Raw genomic sequence first — 25,034 nt, forward strand, 5'->3', positions numbered from 1 at the left:
CTAGAGAATATTATAAGAGAAAATTTCCCAAATATCACCAAAGATTCTGACACACTGCTTTCAGAGGGCTATCGGACCCCAGGTCGCCTCAACTCTAACCGAGCTTCTCCAAGACACATTGAGATGAACCTGTCCAAAGTCAAGACAAAAGAAAAGATTCTGCAAGCTGCCAGGAGTAAGCGCCAGTTGACCTACAGGGGCAAATCCATCAGAGTGACCGCAGACTTCTCTAATGAAACTTTCCAAGCAAGAAGACAATGGTCATCTACCTTTAATCTACTTAAACAGAACAATTTCCAGCCCAGAATTCTGTACCCTGCTAAGCTAAGCTTCAAAATTGATGGAGAAATCAAATCATTTACGGATATACAATCATTGAGGAAATTCGCCACAGCAAGACCAGCTCTACAGGAAATACTTCAACCTGTTCTGCACACTGACCACCACAATGGATCAGCCTCAAAGTAACAACTCAGAAATTAAAGGACAGAACCTAACCTCCACACTGATGCAAAAGATATAACTAAGCAATGGACTCTCACAAAATAAGACAAATAGAATACTACCACACTTATCAATTATCTCAATAAATGTTAATGGCTTGAATTCCCCACTGAAGAGACATAGATTGGTTGACTGGATTAAAAAACACAAGCCATCCATTTGCTGTCTGCAAGAAACACACCTGGCTTCAAAAGACAAATGAAAGCTCCGAGTCAAGGGTTGGAAGACAATTTTTCAGGCAAATGGAATTCAGAAGAAAAGAGGAGTTGCAATCTTATTTTCAGATACATGTTGATTTAAAGCAACTAAAGTCAAAAAAGACAAAGATGGTCATTTTATATTGGTCAAGGGAAAAATACAACAAGAAGACATTTCAATTCTAAATATCTATGCACCCAATTTAAATGCTCCATGATTCCTGAAACAGACCTTACTCAGTCTGAGCAATATGATATCTGATAATACCATAATAACAGGGGACCTTAACACTCCTCTTACAGAGCTGGACGGATCCTCTAAACAGAAATTAAACAAGGATATAAGAGTTTTAAATGAGACCCTAGAACAACTGTGCTTGATAGACGCATATAGAACACTCCATCGAAAGATAAAGAATATACATTCTTCTCATCACCCCATGGAACATTCTCCAAAATTGATCATATCCTGGGACAGAAAACAAATACCAACAGAATCAAAAGAATTGAAATTTTACCTTGTATCTTCTCAGACCATAAGGCACTAAAGGTGGAACTCAACTCTAACAAAAATGCTTGACCCCACCCAAAGGCATGGAAATTAAACAATCTTCTGTTGAATAACTGATGGGTGAAGGAAGAAATAAAACAGGAAATCATTAACTTCCTTGAGCATAACAACAATGAAGACACAAGCTACCAAAACCTATGGGATACTGCAAAAGCAGTTTTGAGAGGAAAATTCATCGCTTTAGATGCCTATATTCGAAAAACAGAAAGAGAGCACATCAACAATCTCACAAGAGATCTTATGGAATTGGAAAAGAAGAACAATGTAAGCTTAAACTCAGTAGAAGAAAAGAAATATCCAAAATCAAATCCGAGATCAATGAAATTGAAAACAAAAGAATCATTCAGAAAATTAATGAAACAAGGAGTTGGTTTTTTTAAAAAATAAATAAAATAGATAAACCATTGGCCCGACTAACGAGGAATAGAAAAGTAAAATCTCTAGTAACCTCAATCAGAAATGATAAAGGGGAAATAACTGATCCCACAGAGATACAAGAGATCATCTCTGAATACTACCAGAAACTCTATGCCCAGAAATTTGACAATGTGAAAGAAATGGATCCATATTTGGAATCACACCCTCTCCGTAGACTCAGCCAGGAAGAAATAGAACTCCTGAACAGACCAATTTCAAGCACTGAGATCAAAGAAACAATAAAAAATCTTCCAACCAAAAAATGCCCTGGTCCAGATGGCTTCACTCCAGAATTCTATCAAACCTTCAAGGAAGAGCTTATTCCTGTACTGCAGAAATTATTCCAAAAAATTGAGGAAGAAGGAATCTTCCCCAACACATTCTATGAAGCAAACATCACCCTGAAACCAAAACCAGGAAAAGACCCAACCAAAAAGGAGAATTTCAGACCAATCTCACTCATGAACGTAGACGCAAAAATTCTCAACAAAATCCTAGCCAATAGATTACAGATTATCATCAAAAAAGTCATTCATCATGATCAAGTAGGCTTCATCCCAGGGATGCAAGTGTGGTTTAACATACGCAAGTCTATAAACATTATCCACCATGTTAACAGAGGCAAAAATAAAGATCACATGATCCTCTCAATAGATGCAGAAAAAGCATTTGATAAAATCCAGCATCCTTTTCTAATTAGAACACTGAAGAGTATAGGCATAGGTGGCACATTTCTAAAACTGATTGAAGCTATCTATGACAAACCCACAGCCAATATTTTACCGAATGGAGTAAAACTGAAAGCTTTTCCTCTTAGAACTGGAACCAGACAAGGTTGTCCTCTGTCACCTTTACTATTCAACATAGTGCTGGAAGTTCTAGCCAATACAATTAGGGAAGACAAGGAAATCCAAAAGGGAGCAGAGGAGGTCAAACTCTCCCTCTTTGCTGATGACATGATCTTATACTTAGAGAACCCCAAAGACTCAACCACAAGACTCCTAGAAGTCATCAAAAAATACAGTAATGTTTCAGGATATAAAATCAATGTCCACAAGTCAGTAGCCTTTGTATACACCAATAACAGTCAAGATGAGAAGCTAATTAAGGACACAACTCCCTTCACCATAGTCTCAAAGAAAATGAAATACCTAGGAATATACCTAACGAAGGAGGTGAAGGACCTCTATAAAGAAAACTATGAAATCCTCAGAAAGGAAATAGCAGAGGATATTAACAAATGGAAGAACATACCATGCTCATGGATGGGAAGAATCAACATTGTTATAATGTCTATACTTCCCAAAGCAATCTACGTATTCAATGCCATTCCTATCAAAATACCAACATCATACTTTCAAGATTTGGAAAAAATGATTCTGCGTTTTGTATGGAACTGGAAAAAACCCCATATAGCTAAGGCAGTTCTCTGTAACAAAAATAAAGCTGGGGGCATCTGCATACCAGATTTTAGTTTGTACTACAAAGCCATAGTGCTCAAGACAGCATGGTACTGGCACAAAAACAGAGACATAGACACTTGGAATCGAATTGAAAACCAAGAAATGAAACTAACATTTTACAACCACCTAATCTTTGATAAACCAAACAAGAACATACCTTGGGGGAAAGACTCCCTATTCAATAAATGGTGTTGGGAGAACTGGATGTCTACATGTAAAAGACTGAAACTGGACCCACACCTTTCCCCACTCACAAAAATTGATTCAAGATGGATAGAGGACTTAAATTTAAGGCATGAAACAATAAAAATCCTCGAAGAAAGCATAGGAAAAACACTGGAAGATGCTGGCCTGGGGAAAGACTTCATGAAGAAGACTGCCATGGCAATTGCAACAACAACAAAAATAAACAAATGGGACTTCATTAAACTGAAAAGCTTCTGTACAGCTAAGGAGACAATAACCAAAGCAAAGAGACAACCTACACAATGGGAAAGGATATTTGCATATTTTCAATCAGACAAAAGCTTGATAACTAGGATCTATAGAGAACTCAAATTAATCCACATGAAAAAAGCCAACAATCCCTTATATCAATGGGTAAGAGCCATGAATAGAACTTTCTCTAAAGACGACAGACAAATGGCTAACAAACACATGAAAAAATGTTCATCATCTCTATATATTAGAGAAATGCAAATCAAAACAACCCTGAGATTTCATCTAACCCCAGTGAGAATGGCCCACATCACAAAATCTCAAAACTGCGGATGCTGGCGTGGATGTGGAGATAAGGGAACACTTTTACACTGCTGGTGGGACTGCAAACTAGTACAACCTTTCTGGAAGGAAGTATGGAGAAACCTCAAAGCACTCAAGCTAGACCTCCCATTTGATCCTGTAATCCCATTACTGGGCATCTACCCAGAAGGAAAAAAATCCTTTTATCATAAGGACACTTGTACTAGACTGTTTATTGCAGCTTAATTTACAATCACCAAAATGTGGAAACAGCCTAAATGCCCACCAACCCAGGAATGGATTAACAAGCTGTAGTATATGTATACCATGGAATACTATTCAGCCATTAACAAAAATGGAGACTTTACATCCTTCGTATTAACCTGGATGGAAGTGGAAGACATTATTCTTAGTAAAGCATCACAAGAATGGAGAAGCATGAATCCTATGTACTCAATTTTGATATGAGGACAATTAATGACAATTATGGTTATAGAGGGGGAAACAGAAAGAGGGACAGAGGGAGGTGGGTGGGGCCTTGGTGTGTGTCACACTTTATGGGGGCAAGACATGATTGCAAGAGGGACTTTACCTAACAATTGCAATCAGTGTAACCTGGCTTATTGTAGCCTCAATGAATCCCCAACAATAAAAAAAAAAAAAAGAAAAAACAGTAAAGGACTCCATTCCTTTCACAGTAGCGCCAAAGAAGATGAAATATTTCGGAATTTTTCTGACAAAGGACGTGAAAGATCTCTATTACGAGAACTATGAAATGCTGAGAAAAGAAATAGCTGAAAATGTTAACAAATGGTAAAACATACCATGCTCATGGCTGGGAAGAATAAACATTGTTAAAATGTCCCTACTACACAAAGCAATATATAAGTTCAACGCAATCCCCATTAAAGCTCCACTGTCATAATGTAAAGATCTTGAAAAAACAATACTTCGTTTTATATGGAATCAGAAAAAACCTTGAATAGCCATGACATTACTCAGAAATAAAAACAAAGCAGGAGGAATCATACTACCAGACCTCAGGCTGTACTACAAATCGATAGTGATCAAAACAGCATGGTATTGGCACAAAAACAGAGAAGTAGACGTCTGGAATAAAATAGAGAACCAAGAGATGAATCCAGCTACTTACCGTTATTTAATCTTTGACAAGCCAATTAAAAACATTCAGTGGGGAAAATATTCCCTATTTAACAAATGGTGCTGAATGAACTGGCTGGTAACCTGCACAAGACTGAAAGTGGACCCACACCTTTCACCATTAACTAACATAGACTCTCACTGGATTAAAGATTTGAACTTAAGACATGAAACTATAAAAATACTAGAGGAGAGTGCAGGGAAAACCCTTGAAGAAATCGGTCTGGGTGAATATTTTATGAGGAGGACTTCCCCGGCAATTGAAGCATCTTCAAAAATACACTACTGGGACTTGATCAAACTAAAAAGCTTCTGCACGGCCAAGAACACAGTAAGTAAAGCAAAAAAACAGCCCTCAGAATGGGAAAAGATATTTGCAGGTTATGTCTCTGACAAAGGTTTAATTACCAGAATCCACAGAGAACTCAAACACATTAGCAAGAAAAGAAAAAAGTATCCCATCGCAGGCTTGGCAAGGGATTTGAAGAGAAGCTTCTCTGAAGAAGACAGGCGCACGGCCTTCAGTCATATGAAAAAATGCTCATCATCTTTAATCATCAGAGAAATGCAAATCAAAACTACCTTGAGATATCATCTAACTCCAGTGAGACTAGCCTATATCACAAAATCTGAAGACCAGAGATGTTGGCATGGATGTGGAGAAAGGGGAACACTTTTGCACTGCTGGTGGGAATGCAAATTAATACATTCCTTTTGGAAAGAGATATGGAGAACACTTAGAGATCTAAAAATAGATCTGCCTATTCAATCCTGTAATTCCTCTGCCGAGGATATACCCAGAAGACCAAAAATCACATCATAACAAAGATATTTGTTCCAGAATGTTTATTGCAGCCGTATTCATAATTGCTAAGTCATGGAAGAAGCCCAAGTGCCCATCGATTCGCGAATTGATTTATAAATTGTGGTATATGTACACCATGGAATATTATGCAGTCCTAAAGAAAGATGGAGACTTTACCTCTTTCATGTTTACATGGATGGAGCTAGAACATATTCTTCTTAGTAAAGTATCTCAAGAATGGAAGAAAAAATACCCAATGTACTCAGCCCTACTATGAAACTAATTTAGGGCTTTCACATGAAAACTATAACCCAGTTACTACCCAAGAATAGGGGGAACGGGGAAAGAGAGTGGAGGGAGGGGCAGGTAGGTAGAGGGAGGGATATTGGTGGGATTACACTTGTGGTGCATCTTAGAAGGTTATATGTGAAACTATTAAATGTGGAATGTAAATGTCTTATCACAATAATTAAGAAAATGCCAGGAAGGCTATATTAACCATTCTGATAAAAATGTGTCAAACGGTCTATGAAACTAGTGTATGATGCCCATGATCATATCAATGTACACAGCTATGATTTAATAAAAAAAAAAAAAGGGAAGGCCAACAAAGAGCAAAAACATATTTTCATATCTTCAACAACTATTACAAATATGTGATTCTGTTATCTTCTGGAGGAAGTGATATTTACACTGCTTTGAAAACCTTACTGCACAAAATAGACTACATGGAATTCCAATCCAGACTATTGTCCACCTCAAAGTGTTTTTCACACATACCAGTAAAAAGGAGTTTGGAATGTAATGGGCTTTGGATGATAAAAATAAAATGTAGACTAATTCTTCAGTGGAAAAAAAAAATAAACAGAACGGGTTAGCTAGAAATGAACCTGTCCCAGAAACAAAAGTCCCCTAGCGGTGACTGTTCTCACAGAGCCTCTCAGTCCCCCTTTATAGAGAATATGTGCCTGACAGAAGTCAAACTGTTAAGAGGATGTTTGTGACCTTGGTCTTTTTGTCAACCTTATGTACTTTGTTAATACTCTGTAAAATAAAGGAGAAACTTAAGAGGGTTACTCTGAGGCTTACTTGAATTGTGAATCACTGGGGACAGTGTAGAAAGCAATCAAGTATTGTTAACAGCTTTTTCTAGCACAGTAACTGGAGCTACTACTACTATTTCTAACATTTGGTTTCAAGATCTTCCAACTCTCCAACTATGCAAATACATAAGGGAGAAATTGCTCAGTAGAGTGAGATTACAAAGCTTCAGTGAATTAGGCTGAATTCAACTGTATTTGCCAATCTCAGTTATCACAGTGTCAAGGCACTAGCACAGATGTTGTGCAAGGGCCTATCAGAGTTGCAGCAGGATCTGACCCAAATACACAATCACTTGAATCAGGCATAAGCATTCAACAGGTAAGGGGCCAAGATTCAAAGCAGCAGAATCAGTGGTTCAAGTAGGAGCAAAAGCTTCATTCATCCATTAGTCATGAAGCAAAAACTTCATTCAGTTTTAGTTTTAATAACTAAAAATATGTACCAATTTTAGTTAATTTTTATTTTCAATTAAAATAATAATTATATGTATTTTGGGGGTTGTGTATGTTTCAATGCCCATATACATTGGACAATGATCAAGCCAGGGTAATTACTCTAGCCATTACTTTAAACATTGCCGCGGACCACCCTGTCGGTGGGCTTCAGTCCGAGGGAAAGCAGGGAAACGGAGTCAGGTTGGTTGAAAGGTCGACGCAGGAAAATGACAGTCTGGCACACTATGGGTGAAGTATGCAGCTGTACTTTACTGAGTTTTAAGTACGGTTTTTATACAATTTACACAAAGCATTACAGGTTACACAAAGTATTTTTACAACTTGCTGACCTTTACAAGTTATATTTTAAGTTTGCAAACGTGGGTAGTTATCCATTACTATTTTTCAATATCCTGCCCTTAAGGAGAACAAAGGTTAGTGGTTATCAGCGAAAACTACTTGCTTCCTCTTGCTTTCTCTTATCTGTGGAATGTTAGTTTAGTGTAATTCTTTACATTTGTGTTTAAGTAATAGTAAAGGCATAATTTGTTTTAAGGCTCTTATTAGATATATAAATTTTAAGTTAATGTTGGTTATATATACTTTTATTATGTGCTTATTATTAATCATATGTGCTTATTCTATTGTGATTTGATTGATTAGAAATGTAGTGAAGTAAGATGTTTTTTAAGGAAAGTTTTACTGTGGGTGGTGATGGTGCATGTCGTGTTGGAACATCTTGTTTAAACATCTTGTTTGCTGTGCCTGCATTGTCTTAGCCCACTGGTGTTTATGGTGGGGACTTGCTTTTGTGCAGGCTTACTTGGAGCCACTGAGTCTGGCACAGTTATACTTCTTGTGCTGTTTCTGAATCAGTAAACCACTGTGTTCATTCTTTAAAACCGTATTGCTTACTTATCAGGACAAACAGACATTCAGCTTAACATACACTTACACTGTAACAGAAAACCATACCCTTAGAATAATGCGATAAAAAACAGCATGCTGGGCAACATCTCTGTCGCTGCGCACACTGGGGGTGCTGGGGGCTTCGCTCCGGGGAGCACAGACCTCCTTTCCGTCGTTTTACAACGCGGACAGCGCCACCTCGCTGCGGCTTGGTGCCGAGGGTGCGGCAAAACATTTCCATTTCTTTGTGGTGGCGACATTAAATATCTTCTCTTCTAGCTATATAAAATATACACTACATGGTTATTTGCTATAGTCATGCTGCTGTGTGACATAACACAAGAATTTATTCTTTCTAACTATAACTTTCTCTCTATTCAGAACACAAGAACTTATTCTTTCTAACTATAACTTTCTATCTATTCATGGTGCCTCCCTCTCCTCTACCATCCCCAACCTCTAGTAACCACTATTCTACTCTCCACTTCTATGAAGTCAACTTTTTTAGATTCCACATATAGGTAAGGTCATGTGTTTTTTGCCTTTGTCCACCTGGCTCATTTCACTTAACATAATGTCCTCCAAGTTCATCCTTATTACCACAAATGATAGGATTTCATTCTGTTCAATGGCTGTATCTTATTCCCGTTTGTGTGTGTGTGTGTGTGTGTGTGTTAGCACATCTTTTGTTCATTGACCTGGACATGGCCATTTAGGTTGGTTTCATTACTTGGCTATTATGAATGGCACTGCAATAAACATGGAAAGGCAGAGCAATCACATTAATGTGTCTACAGATCTGAAGGAAATGAAATCAGCATGTCAAAAAGACGTGCACTCTCATGTTTACTGCAGTGCTATTCACAATTCATTATTTTTTTCTTTCCTTCATTTTTAATTATAACATGACATTTACTATGTTCCTGAAACTGTGTGAAAATTAGAGATATAGGGAAAGAGGAAAAACATTGTAGCTGTCCATAAGTAGCTTCCAGCACCCTGGAGAAAGCAAATATCGAATCTAGAAATACAAGTACACAGAATATTGTTAAGAAAGTATTTTACAGGAAAATAACTGATGTACCTAATTTGGCCTGGGGCCTCAAGAAGTCTTCCTAGATGATGGGAAATAACATGTAGGTTAATATATGTCATATAAGCAGGCATTACCCAGGGAAGGAAGAAAATGCATTACAGGTAGAGGTACTGCATACAAGGGTCTTGAGATAGGCAAGATTTGAGAGATGAGAAAATGATGAGTTCCTAGAACATGTATGCTTAAGGCCAAGAAGAGTGGTGAGAGGTGAAATGAAAATGGGAGCCATATTCAGGACCTCATAAGCCATGTTGAAAACTGTTGCCTTATTTTAACATTATTGGGATATTTAACCAAGGAATTAACTTATTTAAATTTATGGCTATGGCTGGTATATGGAGGATTAGAACAGAGTAAGAAATAAAGAGAAGAGATGATTGAAAGTGATTAATTATAGCTCTCCAGAAAAATAGATCAAATAGTGCATGTGTATTTCTTCATATATATATTTGTTTATGTGCATATGACATATATGAGTATATGAAAAAGAATTGCTGGGCACAGTGGCTCATTCCTGTAATCCTAGCATTCTGGAAAGCCAAAGTGGGAGGATTGCTTGATCTCAGGAGTTAGATACCAGCCTGAGCAAGAGTGAGACCCTGTCTCTACTAAAAATAGAAAAACAATAGCCATGTTTTATGGCAGGCACCCATAGTTCCAGCTACTTGGGCGGATGAGGCAGGGGGATTGCTTGAACTCAGAAGTTTGAGGTTGCTGTGAGCTAAGCTGATGGCATGGCACTCTAGCCTGGGCAACAGAATAAGAGTCTGTCTCAGGAAAAGAAAGGAAGAAAAAGAAGAATTGTAATCATGATGACCATGGTGGCTAACAAGTCCCAAATCCATGGGGCAGGTGAGCAGTTTGAGAATTCTAGCAAGAATTGATGTCACAGTGTTGAGTGCAAAGGTAGTCTGGAAACAGAATTTCTTCATCTTTGAAAGACTTCAGTTTTGGTGGCACCCATAACTCAGTAGGTAGAGTGTTGACTACATACAAAGAGGCTGGCAGGTTCCAACCGGCCCAGGCCAGCTAAAACCGCAATGACAACTGCAACAACAATGAAAAATAGCTAGGTATTGTGGCCGGTACCTGTAGTCCAAGCTACTTGGGAGGCTGAGGCAAGATCATTGCTTAAGCTCAAGAGTTAGAGGTTTCTGTGAGTTGTGATGCCACGGTATTCCACCGAGGGTGACATAGTGTACTCTGTCTCCAAAAAAATAAAAAAAAGAAAGACTTCGGTTTTTTTTCTCTTAAGGCCTTTGCCTGATTAGACAGGGCATATTCATATTATGTATGCAATCTCTTTCAGTAAAAATCTACCAATTTATATATTAATCACATCTAAAAAAATAACTCACAGCAGTATCTGGATGGCAATTTGGTAAAACAACTAAGGAGCCTAGCCAAGTTTACAGATAAAAATTTCAACCATCTCAGGAGTATTATTGTTAAATATATATAACAGGTACTGGTTTGAAATAGAAGTATTGACAGTGAAGATGGAGAGAAGCGATTCTAAATATTAGACTCAGAATGTACAAGACGTTGCAATGGAATGTTGGAGTATAGAGTAGGACATAAAAATAAATTATTGTTAGGCACTGAACTAACAAATTGATTGAATGATAGTGCCTCTTACTAGGGAAGATGAAGGGGGGATAGAAGAAAAGACAGGAAAAGAGTAATAAAAGTGGTATTCATTGGCATATAGAGGAAAATTTAAACTCTCAGCAAGGAAACAGCCCAATTCCTTCAAGCTTCCTTAGCTGACTATGAATAAGTAACTCCAAGAATTTGTTCCATTCAGATCTTAGGGAGTTCAGGAACACTAATCATTGCTGCAGAGGAAGTCTCCTCTTTTGACTTGACAGAGGAATTTACAGAGAAGTCAGGGACATCTTACTCCTTACTTTCCTGGGGACCTCAGATATCCAAGGCCAGAGTTAGAGGCCAAAAACACAGACCAGAATTATTCAGGTCCACAAAGCATAATGTCCCCAACACATAACCTTATTGCAAGAAGAATGTATCCTGCAATTTTATTCTCTGGTTTCATTTTGTGATTTCCTCTCAGGAAGTACTCAGTACTAATTCTAGTTATCGCACACATTTCTGGTTAAGCTGCTGTTGAAATGGACATAGTCTTAATGATTTGGAAGTACAATAACCTCAATGTAAAGCAGAGAACTACTTTTGAAAAATAAATATGAACATGACTTAAAAAGAATTTTCAGAAGACTATTTTTTATGAGAATCCATTTGTTTTCTTAATAATTGCAACTTAAACTAGTTCACACTCGTTAACTATATATAGATATGCTTCAAGCATAGATATTCAATTTCTTCTGTCATTCTAATTGGAGAACATCATTATACAAATTCTCCAAAAACAAGATTGAGATTATATTTTTTGACCAAACTGTCTCTTTAGAGCCTCCTTAATCTCCTTATTTCTAAGAGTGTAGATGAGGGGGTTCAACATGGGGATCACCACCATGTAGAACACGGACACCACCTTGTTCTGGTTGGTTGAGTGGCTGGACTTGGGCATCACATAAGTGAATGTGATGGTCCCATAGAACAGAGTGACCACAGTGAGGTGGGAGGTGCAGGTGGAGAAGGCCTTGTGGCGCCCCCCCCTGGAGTGCATCTTCAGGATGGTGATGAGGATATAGATGTAGGAGATGGCTATGACAAACACAGTGACCACAACAATGGAGCCAACAGAAAGTGTAGAAACAGCCACAGGGACACTGGCATCAGAACAGGAAAGTTCAACTAAAGGACCAAAATCACAGAAAAAATGATTGACTCTATTTGTTCCACAGAAGAATAAAGAGAAAAAAGAAATAGTATAGGAGACAGCATTGAGAATGCCAGCTACATGAGCAACTAGGAGTAACTGAACACAGACTCGTGTAGACATTTTGGTTGAATAAAGCAGAGGGCTGCAGATTGCCACAAAGCGATCATATGCCATGGCAGCCAGAATAAAGCATTCAATTGTTCCAAAGAAAGCAGCTGAACTCAGTTGGATGGCGCATCCAAGGTAGGAGATTGTATTTCTCTCCGCCAGGAAGTTTACAAGCATGTTGGGGGTGACAGAAGATGAATAGCCTATGTCAGCAAAAGCCAAGTGGCTCAGAAAAAAATACATAGGGTGATGGAGCTGAGAGGAGGTTCTGATTAGAATGATTGTGCTGAGGTTGCCAGACATGGTCACCAGATAGATGCAGAGGATGATCATGAAGAGGATGACTCGGAGGACGGGATCGTCCGTTAAGCCCAATAAAATGAACTCTGTCACAGCAGTGTGGTTCCCATCCACCAGGGAGTCCATGAGACGGTGTGGCTGCTGCCAGAATGAACCTATACGGAGAACAGTACATTAAACCAGTTTAAATTAGATGATTAAATTTTTATTAATAAGTGTGAAGAGATTATTATGAAGAAGTATATCATCCCAAGGAAGCTTAGACTAAAAATTAATTGAGCATTTTTAATAAGTAAAATATTTTTGTTATCAAGTAGTTTAAAATATCCTTTTTATCACTATGTGAAATGTTAGATGATTAATAATGAAAAAATAATTACAATCCATTTTAAAACAAATTTAATCACTTAGTATAATAATTTATTCTAATTACAGCCTTGTAGAATAAAATAATATTATTTTGGAAAGTGTACACAGTTATGTGAAGTCTCCACCCAAATTTTCAAGAAGTTTACTCCAGTTTACCTGGGTAGTGTACAGTCTGACTTTCATCTCCAAGGTTTTCTGGCTTTACTGTCTTTCTCTTTGTCCAGCTTATTTGGAGCAATAAACAAAAAAATAAGCTCCTAAAGCATCTCACAGTAAGTAAAGATTTTGGTATCATGCTTGACAGGTTTAGAAAGTATTGAAAGAATTGGGAGTGCCTGTTCTTACGGATAAATAAGTGAAGAATTTGGATAAATTTAATTATTCCCGTTCACCCTAAATTGATGTAGACATTCAATTTAATTCAGCTAGAGTTATTTGCTAGCTGACTGAACGATTACATCTGCTCCATTCCCCGACTATGACTTGTGAGTACACATGCAACTCCAAAGTGTTCTCAAATAGTAAATGAAAGTCCATGCATCAGATTCACTCACAAAAGCCAAAGTTCTAACTTCTTGAAATAAGAATCCATTCATCTTACAGTTATGAATTCAAGGTCCTGTTATTATCTAGAAGCCACACACTATTATTGTTTGCCTTGGGTATAAATCTCTAAAGATTCTAGAGATTCAAATGTAAATTCAAAACCACCAGGGATCATGATCATATTCTCAAGCGAATATTGAGCAGTTCAATTCACACAAACACAACCAATCTTTAAGAGTTCTGTCAATCCTCAAGTGATCCATTTTTTTTTTCATTTTATCTAGTTATTAGTGCACTTTCACTTGATAATTATTGGGAGTGTAATATAATGAATTATCTTAAGGCTAAATACTGATTCTAAGTTTACTGTGATATTTCAAGTTAAAGAGTACCAAATTACTTATATACAACAGTTCCTTTAGCTCCATTCATTCAACACTTGTTCATACTCTAAGTATTAATATTTTATACTGATAGATATAAAACACTTCCTTAGGTATGCATACCTTTGGAAATATTGGAAATATGGAGTGGGAATTGAATTTTAAATAACACAATAATTTAAGTAATGGACAAATTTTTCTGGAAAAAATATAAAATAAATACTACTAAAGTTATATAGATAGAGCACTGGGAGGTATAAAAAGATTGGACATCTTCTGGGTAAGACTTAGTCTCCCATACCATGTGCCTGCAAGGGATGACCACTGGTAAATGACTTACATGACTAGAAGGATGATGGGAGAACAGTAATCTTAACCTTAGGACTTAATCTCAGCCTCTTGCTATCTCTAATCTTAGAGAGTCCTATCTCATACTCCAGATGTCCCCCTTAACGGAAGGGGTTTGCCATTGATGACACTAACCAATTTTGTGTTATTATTTTTTTCTTTCTTTCTTTTTATTTTTTTATTAAATCATAGCTGTGTACATTGATATGATCACAGGGCATCATTCACTAGCTTCACAGACCGTTTGACACACTTTCATCACACTGGTTAACGAGCCTTCCTGGCATTCTCTCAGTTACTGTGCCAAGATACTTACATTCCACATTTACCAAGTTTCACATATACCCTTGTAAGATGCACCGCTGGTATAATCCCACCAATCCCCTTCCCTCTACTCACATCCCCTATCCCTCCTCTCCCTTTCCCCCTTACCCGTATTCTTAGGTTGTAACTGGGTTATAGCTTTCATGTGAAAACCCTAAATTAGTTTCATAGTAGGGCTGAGTGCATTGGGTACTTTTTCTTCCCTTCTTGAGATACTTTACTAAGAAGAATATGTTCCAGCTCCATCCATGTAAACATGAAAGAGGTAAAGTCTCCATCTTTCTTTAAGGCTGCATAATATTCCATGGTGTACATATACCACAATTTACTAATCCATTCGTAGATCGATGGGTACTTGGTTTTTTCCCATGACTTAGCAATTATGAATAGGGCTGCAATAAACATTCTGGTACAAATATCTTTGTTATAATGTGCTTTTTGGTCTTCTGAGCATATGCCCAGTAGAGGGATTATAGGATTGAATGGCAGATCTATTTTTAGATCTCTAAGTGTTCTCCATATCTCTTTCCAAAAGGAATGTATTAATTTGCATTCCCACCAGCAGTGCAAAAGTGTTCCCTTTTCTCCACATCTGTGCCAACATCTCTGGTCTTGGGATTTTGTGACATAGGCTAGTCTCACTGGAGATAGATGATATCTCAAGGTAGTTTTGATTTGCATTTCTCTGATGATTAAAGATGATGAGCATTTTTTCATATGTCTGAAGGCTGTGCCCCTGTCTTCTTCAGAGAAGTTTCTCTTCAAATCTTTTGCCCAGCCTGCAATGGGATCCCTTGTTCTTTTCTTGCTAAGGCTTTTGAGTTTTCTGTGGATTCTGGTTATTAAACCTCTGTCGGAGACATAACCTGCAAATATCTTCTCCCATTCTGAGGGCTGTTTCCTTGCTTTACTTACTGTGTTCTTGGCTGTGCAGAAGCTTTTTAGTTTGATCAAGTCACAGTACTGTACTTTTGAAGCTGCTTCAATTGCCGGGGAAGTCCTCCTCATAAAATATTCACCCAGACCGATTTCTTCAAGGGTTTTCCCTGCACTCTCCTCTAGTATTTTTATACTTTCATGTCTTAAGTTTAAATCTTTAATCCAGTGAGAGTCTATGTTAGTTAATGGTGAAAGGTGTGGGTCCAGTTTCAGTCTTCTACAGGTTACCAGCCTGTTCACCAGGCAATATTTGTTAAATAGGGAATCTTTTCCCCACTGAATGTTTTTAATTGGCTTGTCAAAGATTAAATAACGGTAAGTGACTGGATTCATCCCTTGGTTCTCTATTCTGTTCCAGATATCTACTTCTCTGTTTTTGTGCCAGTACCATGCTGTTTTGATCACTATCGATTTGTAGTATAGTCTGAGGTCTGGTAGTGTGATTCCTCCTGCTTTGTTTTCATTTCTGAGTAATGTCTTAGCTATTCATGTTTTTTTCTGATTCCATATAAAACGAAATATTGTTTTTTTCAAGATCTTTAAAGTATGACAGTGGAGCTTTAATAGGGATTGCGTTGAAATTATATATTGCTTTGGGCAGTATGGAAATTTTAACAATGTTGATTCTTACCAGCCATGAGCATGGTTATGTTTTTCCATTTGTTAACATCTTAAGCTATTTCTTTTCTTAGAGTTTCATAGTTCTCTTTATAGAGATTTTTCACGTCCTTTGTTAGATAAATTCCCAAATATTTCATCTTTTTGGCACTACTGTGAATGGGATAGAGTCCTTAACTGTTTTTTCAACTTGACTATTGTTGGTATATATAAAGGCTACTGATTTATGAATGTTGATTTTGTAACCTGAGATGCTGCGGTATTCCTTGATCTCTTCTAAGAGTTTTGTAGTAGAGTCCCTAGTGTTTTTCAGATATACAATCATATCATCTGCGAAGAGCGAAAGTTTGATCTCTTCTGACCCTATATGGATACCCTTGATTGCCTTTTCTTCCCTAATTGCCATGGCTAAAACTTCCATTACAATGTTAAAAAGCAATGGAGACAATGGGAAGCCTTGTCTGGTTCCTGATCTGAGTGGAAATGATTCCAATTTAACTCCATTCAATATAATATTGGCTGTGGGTTTGCTGTAGATGGTCTCTATCAGTTTAAGAAATGTCCCTTCTATACCGATTTTCTTAAGTGTTCTGATCATGAAGGGATGCTGGATATTATCAAAAGCTTTTTCTGTATCGATTGAGAGAATCATATGGTCCTTGTTTTTTAATTTGTTTATGTGCTGAATTACATTTATAGATTTACGTATATTGAACCAGCCTTGAGACCCTGGGATAAAACAAACTTGGTCATGATTTATAATTTGTTTGATGTGTTGCTGGATTCTGTTTGTTAGGATCTTGTTGAATATTTTTGCATCTATATTCATTAGTGATATCGGTCTATAATTTTCTTTTCTTGTTGGGTCTTTTCCTGGTTTGGGGATCAGGGTGATGTTTGCTTCATAGAATGTGTTGGGTAGTCTTCCTTCTTTTTCTACCTTTTGGAATAGGTTGAGTAATATAGGTACTAATTCCTCTTTAAAGGTTTGGTAGAATTCTGACATGAAACTATCTGGTTCCCGGCTTTTCTTTTTAGGAAGGATTTGTATGTTTGATGCTATTTCTGAAGTTGATATGTGCCTGTTCAGCATTTCCACTTGATTCTGCCTAAGTCTTGGAAGGTGATGTGCTTCCAAGTATCGGTCAATTTCCTTCAGATTTTCATATTTCTGAGAATAAAGTTTCTTGTAATATTCATTAAGGATATTTTGGATTTCTGAGGAGTCTGTTGTTATTTCTTCTTTGTTGTTTCTGATTGATGAGATTAGAGATTTTACTCTTTTTTTCCTGATTAGGTTGGCCAAAAGTTTATCTATTTTATTGACCTTTTCGAAAAACCAGACTTTTGATTTATTGATCTCTTGTATTATTCTTTTGTTTTCAATTTCATTTAATTCTGCTCTAATTATGGTTATTTCTTTTCTTCTACTGGGTTTGGGGTTGGAATGTTCTTCCTTTTCCAGTTGCTTGAGATGTCCCATTAAGTTGTTAACTTCCTCTCTTTCTCTTCTCTTGAGGAAGGCTTGCAGTGCTATAAATTTTCCTCTTAGAATTGTCTTTGCAGTGTCCCAGAGATTCTGATAGTTCGTGTCTTCATTGTCGTTTTGTTCCAAAAAATTGGCCATTTCTTTCTTAATCTCCTCTCTGCCCCAGCTATCATTCAGCATAAGATTATTTAACTTCCATGTTTGTGTATGAGTATGCAGATTCCTGTTGTTCCTCAGCTCAAGTTTAATTCCACGGTGTTCTGAGAAGATGCATGAATAATTTCTATTCCTTTAAATTTACTGAGGTTAGACTGTGACCTAAGATGTGATCAATTTTGGAGTAAGTTCCGTGGGTTTATGAGAAGTATGTGTACTCAGTTTTGTTGGGATGAAATGTTCTGTAGATACCTGCTAAATCCAAATGTTGGATGGTTAGGTTTAAATCTAAGATTTCTTTGCTCAGCTTCTTGTTGGAGGATCCATCCAACACTGCCAAAGGAGTGTTGAAATCTCTGACTATCATGGAGTTGGAGGAAATCAAGTTGCTCATGTATGTTAGAGTTTCTCTTATAAATTGAGGCACATTCTGGTTGGGTGCATAGATATTAATATTGAGATCTCATGATATTGAGTATTACCCTTAACAAATATGAAGTGACCATTCTTGTCCTTCCTTAGTTTTGTTGGTGTAAAGCCTATTGTATGTGCAAATAAAATTGTGAAACCTGCTTTATTCTGATTACCGTTTGCCTGAAATATGGACGACCATCCTTTCACCCTGAGTCTGTATTTGTCTTTTAAGTTAAGATGTGACTCTGGATGCAACAAATATCTGGCCTGAGTTTTTGTATCCAGTCATCTGACCTATGCCTCTTTAGAGGACAGTTTAAGCTGTTCACATTAATGCAGAATATTGATAAGTCTGGTGAAGTTTTGGGTATCGAGTTTTTCAAAAGTCCAGTGGGCATTTTTAATCCTTTCGCCAGTGTGAAAATTGGAGTTTGATCCGAAGTTTCTGAGTGAGTTTACTTTTGTGATATAGGATTGGGTTGGTCATTATGGAGGATAGGTCTGAGAATATCCTGAAGAGCTGTTTTGGTTATGGCAAATTTCTTCAACATATGAATGTCCTTAAAGTATTTAATTTCTCCATCATAAATGAAACTCAGTTTAGCTGGATACAATATCCGGGGTTGAAAGTTATTTTGCTTTAGGAGATTAAAAGTCAATGAGAGATCTGCAGTCATTCTAATATTCTTCCCTTTGAAGGTAATGATTTTCTTTCTCCTGGCAGCTTTGAGAATTTTCTCCTTCATATTAACTTTAGTGAAATTAATTATGATATGCGTGGGTGATGTCTTATTGGGGTTGAGTCGTGCTGGGGTTCTGAAGCTGTCCGCTATCTGAATTTCAGAATCTCTAGGCATGTCTGGAAAATTCTCTTTCATAATTTCATGCAGAAGGGCATCTGTGCCCAGCGAGGCCACTTCATCTGTTTTAGGAACTTCAATGATTCGGAAATTAGCCTTCTTTGAATTATGCCAGAGCTCTCTGAGATAATGATCCATTTTTGCTCTCCATTTCTCTTCCTCTTTGAGAGTTTGGGAGCATTCAAAGGCTTTATCTTCAATGTCAGAAATCCTTTCTTCTTCTTGGTCCATTCTGTTGCTGAGGGATTCTACTGTATTTTTCATATCTTTGAGGGCTGCAAATTTTTGCTTCGGTGTGTCTAAGTCTGGTTTTGTCTTTAAATTGGTAACATTCTTGAGACAACTTTCGAATTTCTCCTCGAATTCCTAATTCCAGTTTATTAATCTTGTCTGCAATCGAAATTCTGAATTCAATTTCTGACATCTCAGCCAGTTGTTTATGAATGGGATCTTCAATTACATCTGCTATATCTTTCCTTGGGGGGGGTTGATCTATTCTTGTTATTCATATTACCAGAGCTTTTCCGCTGATGCCGCCCCATGGTTGTTTTACTTCCTTTGATTTTTTTCCCCTGGGGCTTTGTCGAGGGCCTGTACAGTGTTGTGGCCTTAGAAACTGGGCCCCTGTCTGGTGTGGTGGGGCTACGTGGTACTGTCTTGTTTTCAACTGGTTTCTCTTCCACCCTAGTGAAACAGATACTCTGGATTGAAGTCTCAGCTGTGGAGAAATATCAGTAATTAAGTCACCCTGCCCCCCACAAGCAAACAATTGGAAAAGGAAAATCAAACCTTCCTACCACTGTGCACCCAAGGCACCACCTGATTTGTCCTCAGGCGATTGGTTCAGTTCAAAAGGTCCAAATCAATCAGTCTGCACCTGTCTTGGGTGAGAGAGTTTAAGAGGTCTCTGGGAACTGGATCACAGGGGTCTGATGACTACTCTGGTATGGCTTGCTCCAGTGCTGCATGGAGTCAGGAGGAGCTACCCAAACAATAGATCAGTCTGGGATGGTTGAGGCCTCCTTCCCTACCTTGAACCACTGTCACACCCAGTCACTGATAGCCCTTCAGTTGGCTGACCCAGTTGCCTGTAGTGAACTAGTACTCCAGGAGTTTGCATCTGCCTGAATCACAAGGAAGTCTGCCAGGCCACTGCGCTCTGCCTTTCTCTAGCAGGAGGAGGTGAGACCTGACAACCTCGGGTGCTTGATGAAGGTTGGGGGGTTTTCACTCAGGTCCAGTCTTGCCCCTGACTAATGTTACTGACAGAACAGAACAGAACAACTTTGCAGTTCCCCTGCAGAAGAGAAGCTGAATTGAGTTCCAAATCAACTTGTCTTTGCTCTTGTATGGTCTATAGGCTGATGATCCCCTGAGGGCCAGGTGCATCTTAGGTTCAGTAAAGTAGGCCTCTGGTCAGCCCCGCCCTGGGAGTTTCCACGGTTTTCAAGTTGGAGTTGCCTCAGGCAAATCCTATACTCAGAGTCTCTGGTTGCCCAGGGAGACAGGGAGTGTGGCTTCAGAAGATTCGGTAGTGAGCCATATTGCTAGCAAAGGAGGGCTACTGTTTTATGCCTCAGGGAACCGCTGCTCCAGTGCAGCTCCCTTATGGCCAACTGTCCTCTCTCTGCACCCATGCTCCAGAGTGTGCACCGACCAGCTGCAGCCCCGGCACTGTCTACACCCCTCAAGCAATCACCCAAGAGTATGGACTCCTGGGGGACAGGCCTCCAGGCCTTGGAGCAAGAGTGGAGGGGAGAGCTGGGAGCCTGGGGTTGCAGGCAGAGAACACACAAAGTTTTACACAGTTTTATGCCTGGCCATATTGTCACCAAAAGACGGCTGTTGCACTGTGCCTCAGGGAACTTCCACTCTGGTGCAGTCCCCTCCCCGCCAACTGTCCTATCCTCACACCCATGCCCCAGAGCTGGCACCGACCAGCTGCAGTCCAGGCACCATCCACACACCTCGAGAAATCACCCAAGACTCTGAACTCCTCGGGGACTGGCCTCCAGACCTCAGTGTGAGTGGAGGGGAGTGCTGGGAGCTCAGAATTCCAGGTTGAGACTATATACAGTTTTATGCATGGCCTGAGGATGCTGTGGCACCCTAGTAGGGGAGGTAGGTCCAGTTTTTAGAGGGTCTCTCCCATGGAGTGTAGTGGGAGGACCTTTGAACTCTTCCCGATTGTTTGTGGGGCACTTTGAGCCATTCTCATGGGGGAGGGGACTCCTGTCCACTTGGTGATGGATTTTGTACCTTTTGTTTGTATCCTTGTGGTCGCAGCTCACCTCAGTGGGGTTGATGTGCATTCTTCAACCTTCTCTCTTAGTGCAGCTCAAATCCACCAGGTTACTTGCTGAATTTTGTCCTTTAACTCTCCTTCTGGACAGGAGTCTCTGTGGAAAGCTGGCTTCAATCAGCTATCTTGTCTCCTCCCCTGACACTAACCAATTTTGATTGAGAGATTCCTCTTTGCCAACCAAACACTGTGCTAATCACTTTACTACATTATTAACTGTCATGTGAGTTATAGTTAACTCATACTAGTTTTGAGCCAGGGGCTTCATGAAATATGCATAACTTACATGTCTCTTGACATTAGGAGTGGTGAGGTGCACAGAAACAATTTTAAAAAACAAATATTTTCATTAAAATAGGATACTTTTGTTTCAAAGTTTTTATTCTATTTTCTTAATTAAAAACTGTGGCCTTAAGGAAAAAAAAATTACTATCTAGTGTGGTAGTAATGTGTTACCCTCCCAATAATTTGGTGAGCAAATACTCCCATTCATCTAATAAGCCCACACATGTATGGTCCACTTATTTTAGACAAGGAACTAAGAATACACAATAGGAAAATAATAGTCTATTTAAGAAATTCTTTGGGAAAAACTGGGTATCTGTATGTAAAAAAATGAAATTGGACCCATCTTAAACAATTCATAAAAAACAACTCAAAATAGATTAAAGACCCAAACATGAGACCTAAACCCATAACATTTCTAGAAGAAAACATAGGAGGAAGTCCTTGACATTGGCATGGGCAATGATTTTTCAACTTGATAGCAAAACCTAAGGCAAGAAAAGTAAAAATAAATGATTGGGACTTCACAACTAAAAATACTTTCCACAGGAAAGGGTACATCCAACAAAGTGAAAAAGCAACCTATGAATTGGGAGAAAATATTTGCAAACCAAATATCTCATAAGAGACTAACATTAAAAACAGAGTTCATACAATTCAATAGCAAAACTTCAACATGATTAGAAAATGGGCACAAGATCTGAATAGCCATTTCTCGAAAGTAGACATATGCATTGTAACCAGTTGATAAAAAGTGCTAATCAATATTGCTAATCATCAAGGAAATGCAAACCAAAACCACAATGACATATCACTCCACACTCATTACAATGGCCGTTATAAAAATGACAAGAGGTAACAAGTGTTGGTGAAGGTATGGAGAAAAGAGAACGCTTGTGCACTGTTGTTAGGTTTGAAAATTATTGTAGTTATTATAGAAACATTATGGGGGTTCCTGAAAATGACCCATCAATCCTTTTGCAGAGTATACAACCAAAGGAAATGGAATCAGCACCTCATGGAGATACCTCAGATGCCATAGTCATTGCAATTTTATTCACAATAGCCAAGATGTAGAAACAACCTAAGTGTCCAGCAACAGATAAATGGATGAAAAAAAATGGTATGTATACACACACACACACACACACACACAGAGCAGAGTATTATTCAGCCTTTTATTTATTTTTATTTATTATTTATTATTATTAAATCATAGCTGTGTAAATTAGTGCGATCAAGGGGTACAATGTACTGATTTCATATACAATCTGAGATATTTTCATAAAACTGTTTAATATAGCCTTCATGACATTTTCTTAGTTATTGTATGTAGACATTTATATTCTGCATTTAGTAAGTTCCGCCTGTACCTATTCTAAGAGGCACCGTAGTTGTGGCCCCACCAATTACTCTCCTTTCACCCCAACTAACCCCCTCCTCTTCCCTCCCTTAGCCCTTTCCTAATATTCTTGTGCTATAGTTGGGTTATACCCTTCATAGGAAAGCTATAAATTAGTTTCATAGTAGGGCTGAGTACATTGGATACTTTTTCTTCCATTCTTAAGATACTTTGCTAAGAATATGTTCCAGCTCCATCCATGTAAACATGAAAGAGATAAAGTCTCCATCTTTCTTTAAGGCTGCATAATATTCCATGGTATTCAGTCTTTTAAAAGAAGCAGCTACTGCCATTTGTCACAATATGGAAGGTTGTAAAAAAGAACATTATGCCAAGTAAAATAAGCCACACACACAGAGAAAAGTATTACATGATCTTACTTATATGTGGACTCTAAATAAAAATGGCAAATACATAGAAACAGTGAGCAGATTGGTGGTTATCAGGGGAAAGGGTGAAATGGGAAGTATATCTCAAAGGCTAAGATGTTGTTGTTATGTAGCTTAAGTTTAGCAATCAATTGCATAGCAAGAAGGCTTTAGTTAGTAATATTGTATTGTGTACTGGAAAGTTGCAAAGAAAGTAGACTTTAGGTGTTCCCACCAAGAAGGGTAATTATAAGAGATGATGATTCAAGAAGCAATCAGTAATTTTCTTAAAAGAAATAAAGAAAATAGAGAATTTAAGCAATGGATTAGAAGTTACAAAGAAAAACTAAATGCAAATTATACAACTGTAACATACATACATAGAAATATTTTTAAAAATTAATAGCAAATTTGCCAGATGAGCTTAGCGATAGAGAAGACCATAATTTGCTTGGTTGTATTAATTATATCACTACATACATATATTTATACATGTACAATTTAAACATATACTATTTTTAAAAATTCAGAAAAAGGAAATGAAAAATGTGCAACTTCCTTCTGATCTCGTTTCAGATGAGAAGCTTATTGTCTTTTAAGTTGCTTTTCTGTTATAAGTGATGTGTTATGTGAACTTAAAACTCATGAGGTCTCCATGAACTTGGAGAGAAGAGTTTTATTTCTTTCTTTTTTTTTTTCTAGAGACAGAGTCTCACTTTGTCACCTTCAGTAGACTGCTGTGGCATCACAGCTCACAGCAACCTCCAACTCCTGGGCTTAGGCGATTCTCTTGCCTCAGCCTCCCAAGTACCCCATTTCCCCGAAAATAAGACATCCTCTGAAAATAAGACCTACTTACAGGAAAGATAAGACGTCCCCTGAAAATAAGACCTAGCGCATCTTTGGGAGCACAACTTAAAATAAGACACTTAAGGAAACAGGGTAGCGAGGACTACAGGCACCTGCCACAACGCCCAGCTATTTTTTTTGTTGCAGTTTGGCTGAGGCTGGGTTTGAACCCTCCACCCTTGGTATATGGGGCCAGTGCCCTACCCACTGAGCCACAGGTGCTGCCCAAGAGCTTTATTTCTTAATAAGAGTCTCACAACCTGTAGGCAGGAATTGCAGTCTCTGGTTGAAAATCAAAAGCAAGTACTTTGAAGGAAGGGAAGGTGAAACAGGAATTTGTGCTTAATGGGTTGGCCAAGAATATATATCCAATAGGTTGTAGAGGGAGCTATGAATATTCACAAAAGGAATTCTATCCCATGTGTGATCAGCAAACATGCATGTCACATGCACCCAGGGTTCACTTGGGCATGGAGACAACATTTACATGTATTACAATTAGGCCCTGTGTGTCAAAAGTGAAGCAGAGACAGGAAGGCAGTCAAGTGCCCAGCCTCTGTAAATCAGCCAGAACCAGTCCATGGGCTGTCTTACAGTTAATATTTTTTTAATAAACATAGAGTTCACACTATTTATTAAAACAATGATAAAAAAGTATAGTATAATGAAACTAATTTATGGCTTTCATATGAAAGCTATAACCCAGTTATAACCTAAGAATATGGGGAAGAAGGAGAGGGAGGAGAGGGAGGGGGGAGGATGGGCA

The 25,034-nt window shown here is 38.2% G+C and overlaps 1 protein-coding gene across 1 annotated transcript; it reads right to left on the minus strand.

Annotated features, from left to right (window-relative positions):
• Window positions 1-11,803: 11,803 nt before the first annotated feature.
• LOC128565526 (olfactory receptor 502-like) lies at window positions 11,804-12,742 on the minus strand. The gene has a single exon (XM_053562036.1). The coding sequence runs from the start codon at window positions 12,740-12,742 to the stop codon at window positions 11,804-11,806; it is 939 nt and encodes a 312-aa protein (XP_053418011.1).
• Between the last annotated feature and the right edge of the window lie 12,292 nt (window positions 12,743-25,034).

The sequence above is a fragment of the Nycticebus coucang genome, chromosome 14, assembly GCF_027406575.1.
Source record: "Nycticebus coucang isolate mNycCou1 chromosome 14, mNycCou1.pri, whole genome shotgun sequence".
Taxonomy (NCBI): Eukaryota; Metazoa; Chordata; class Mammalia; order Primates; family Lorisidae; genus Nycticebus; species Nycticebus coucang.

Bases quoted from the DNA above. Each gene is read 5' to 3' on its own strand.
- LOC128565526 (XM_053562036.1), bottom strand. From the start codon at position 12,742: ATGGACTCCCTGGTGGATGGGAACCACACTGCTGTGACAGAGTTCATT.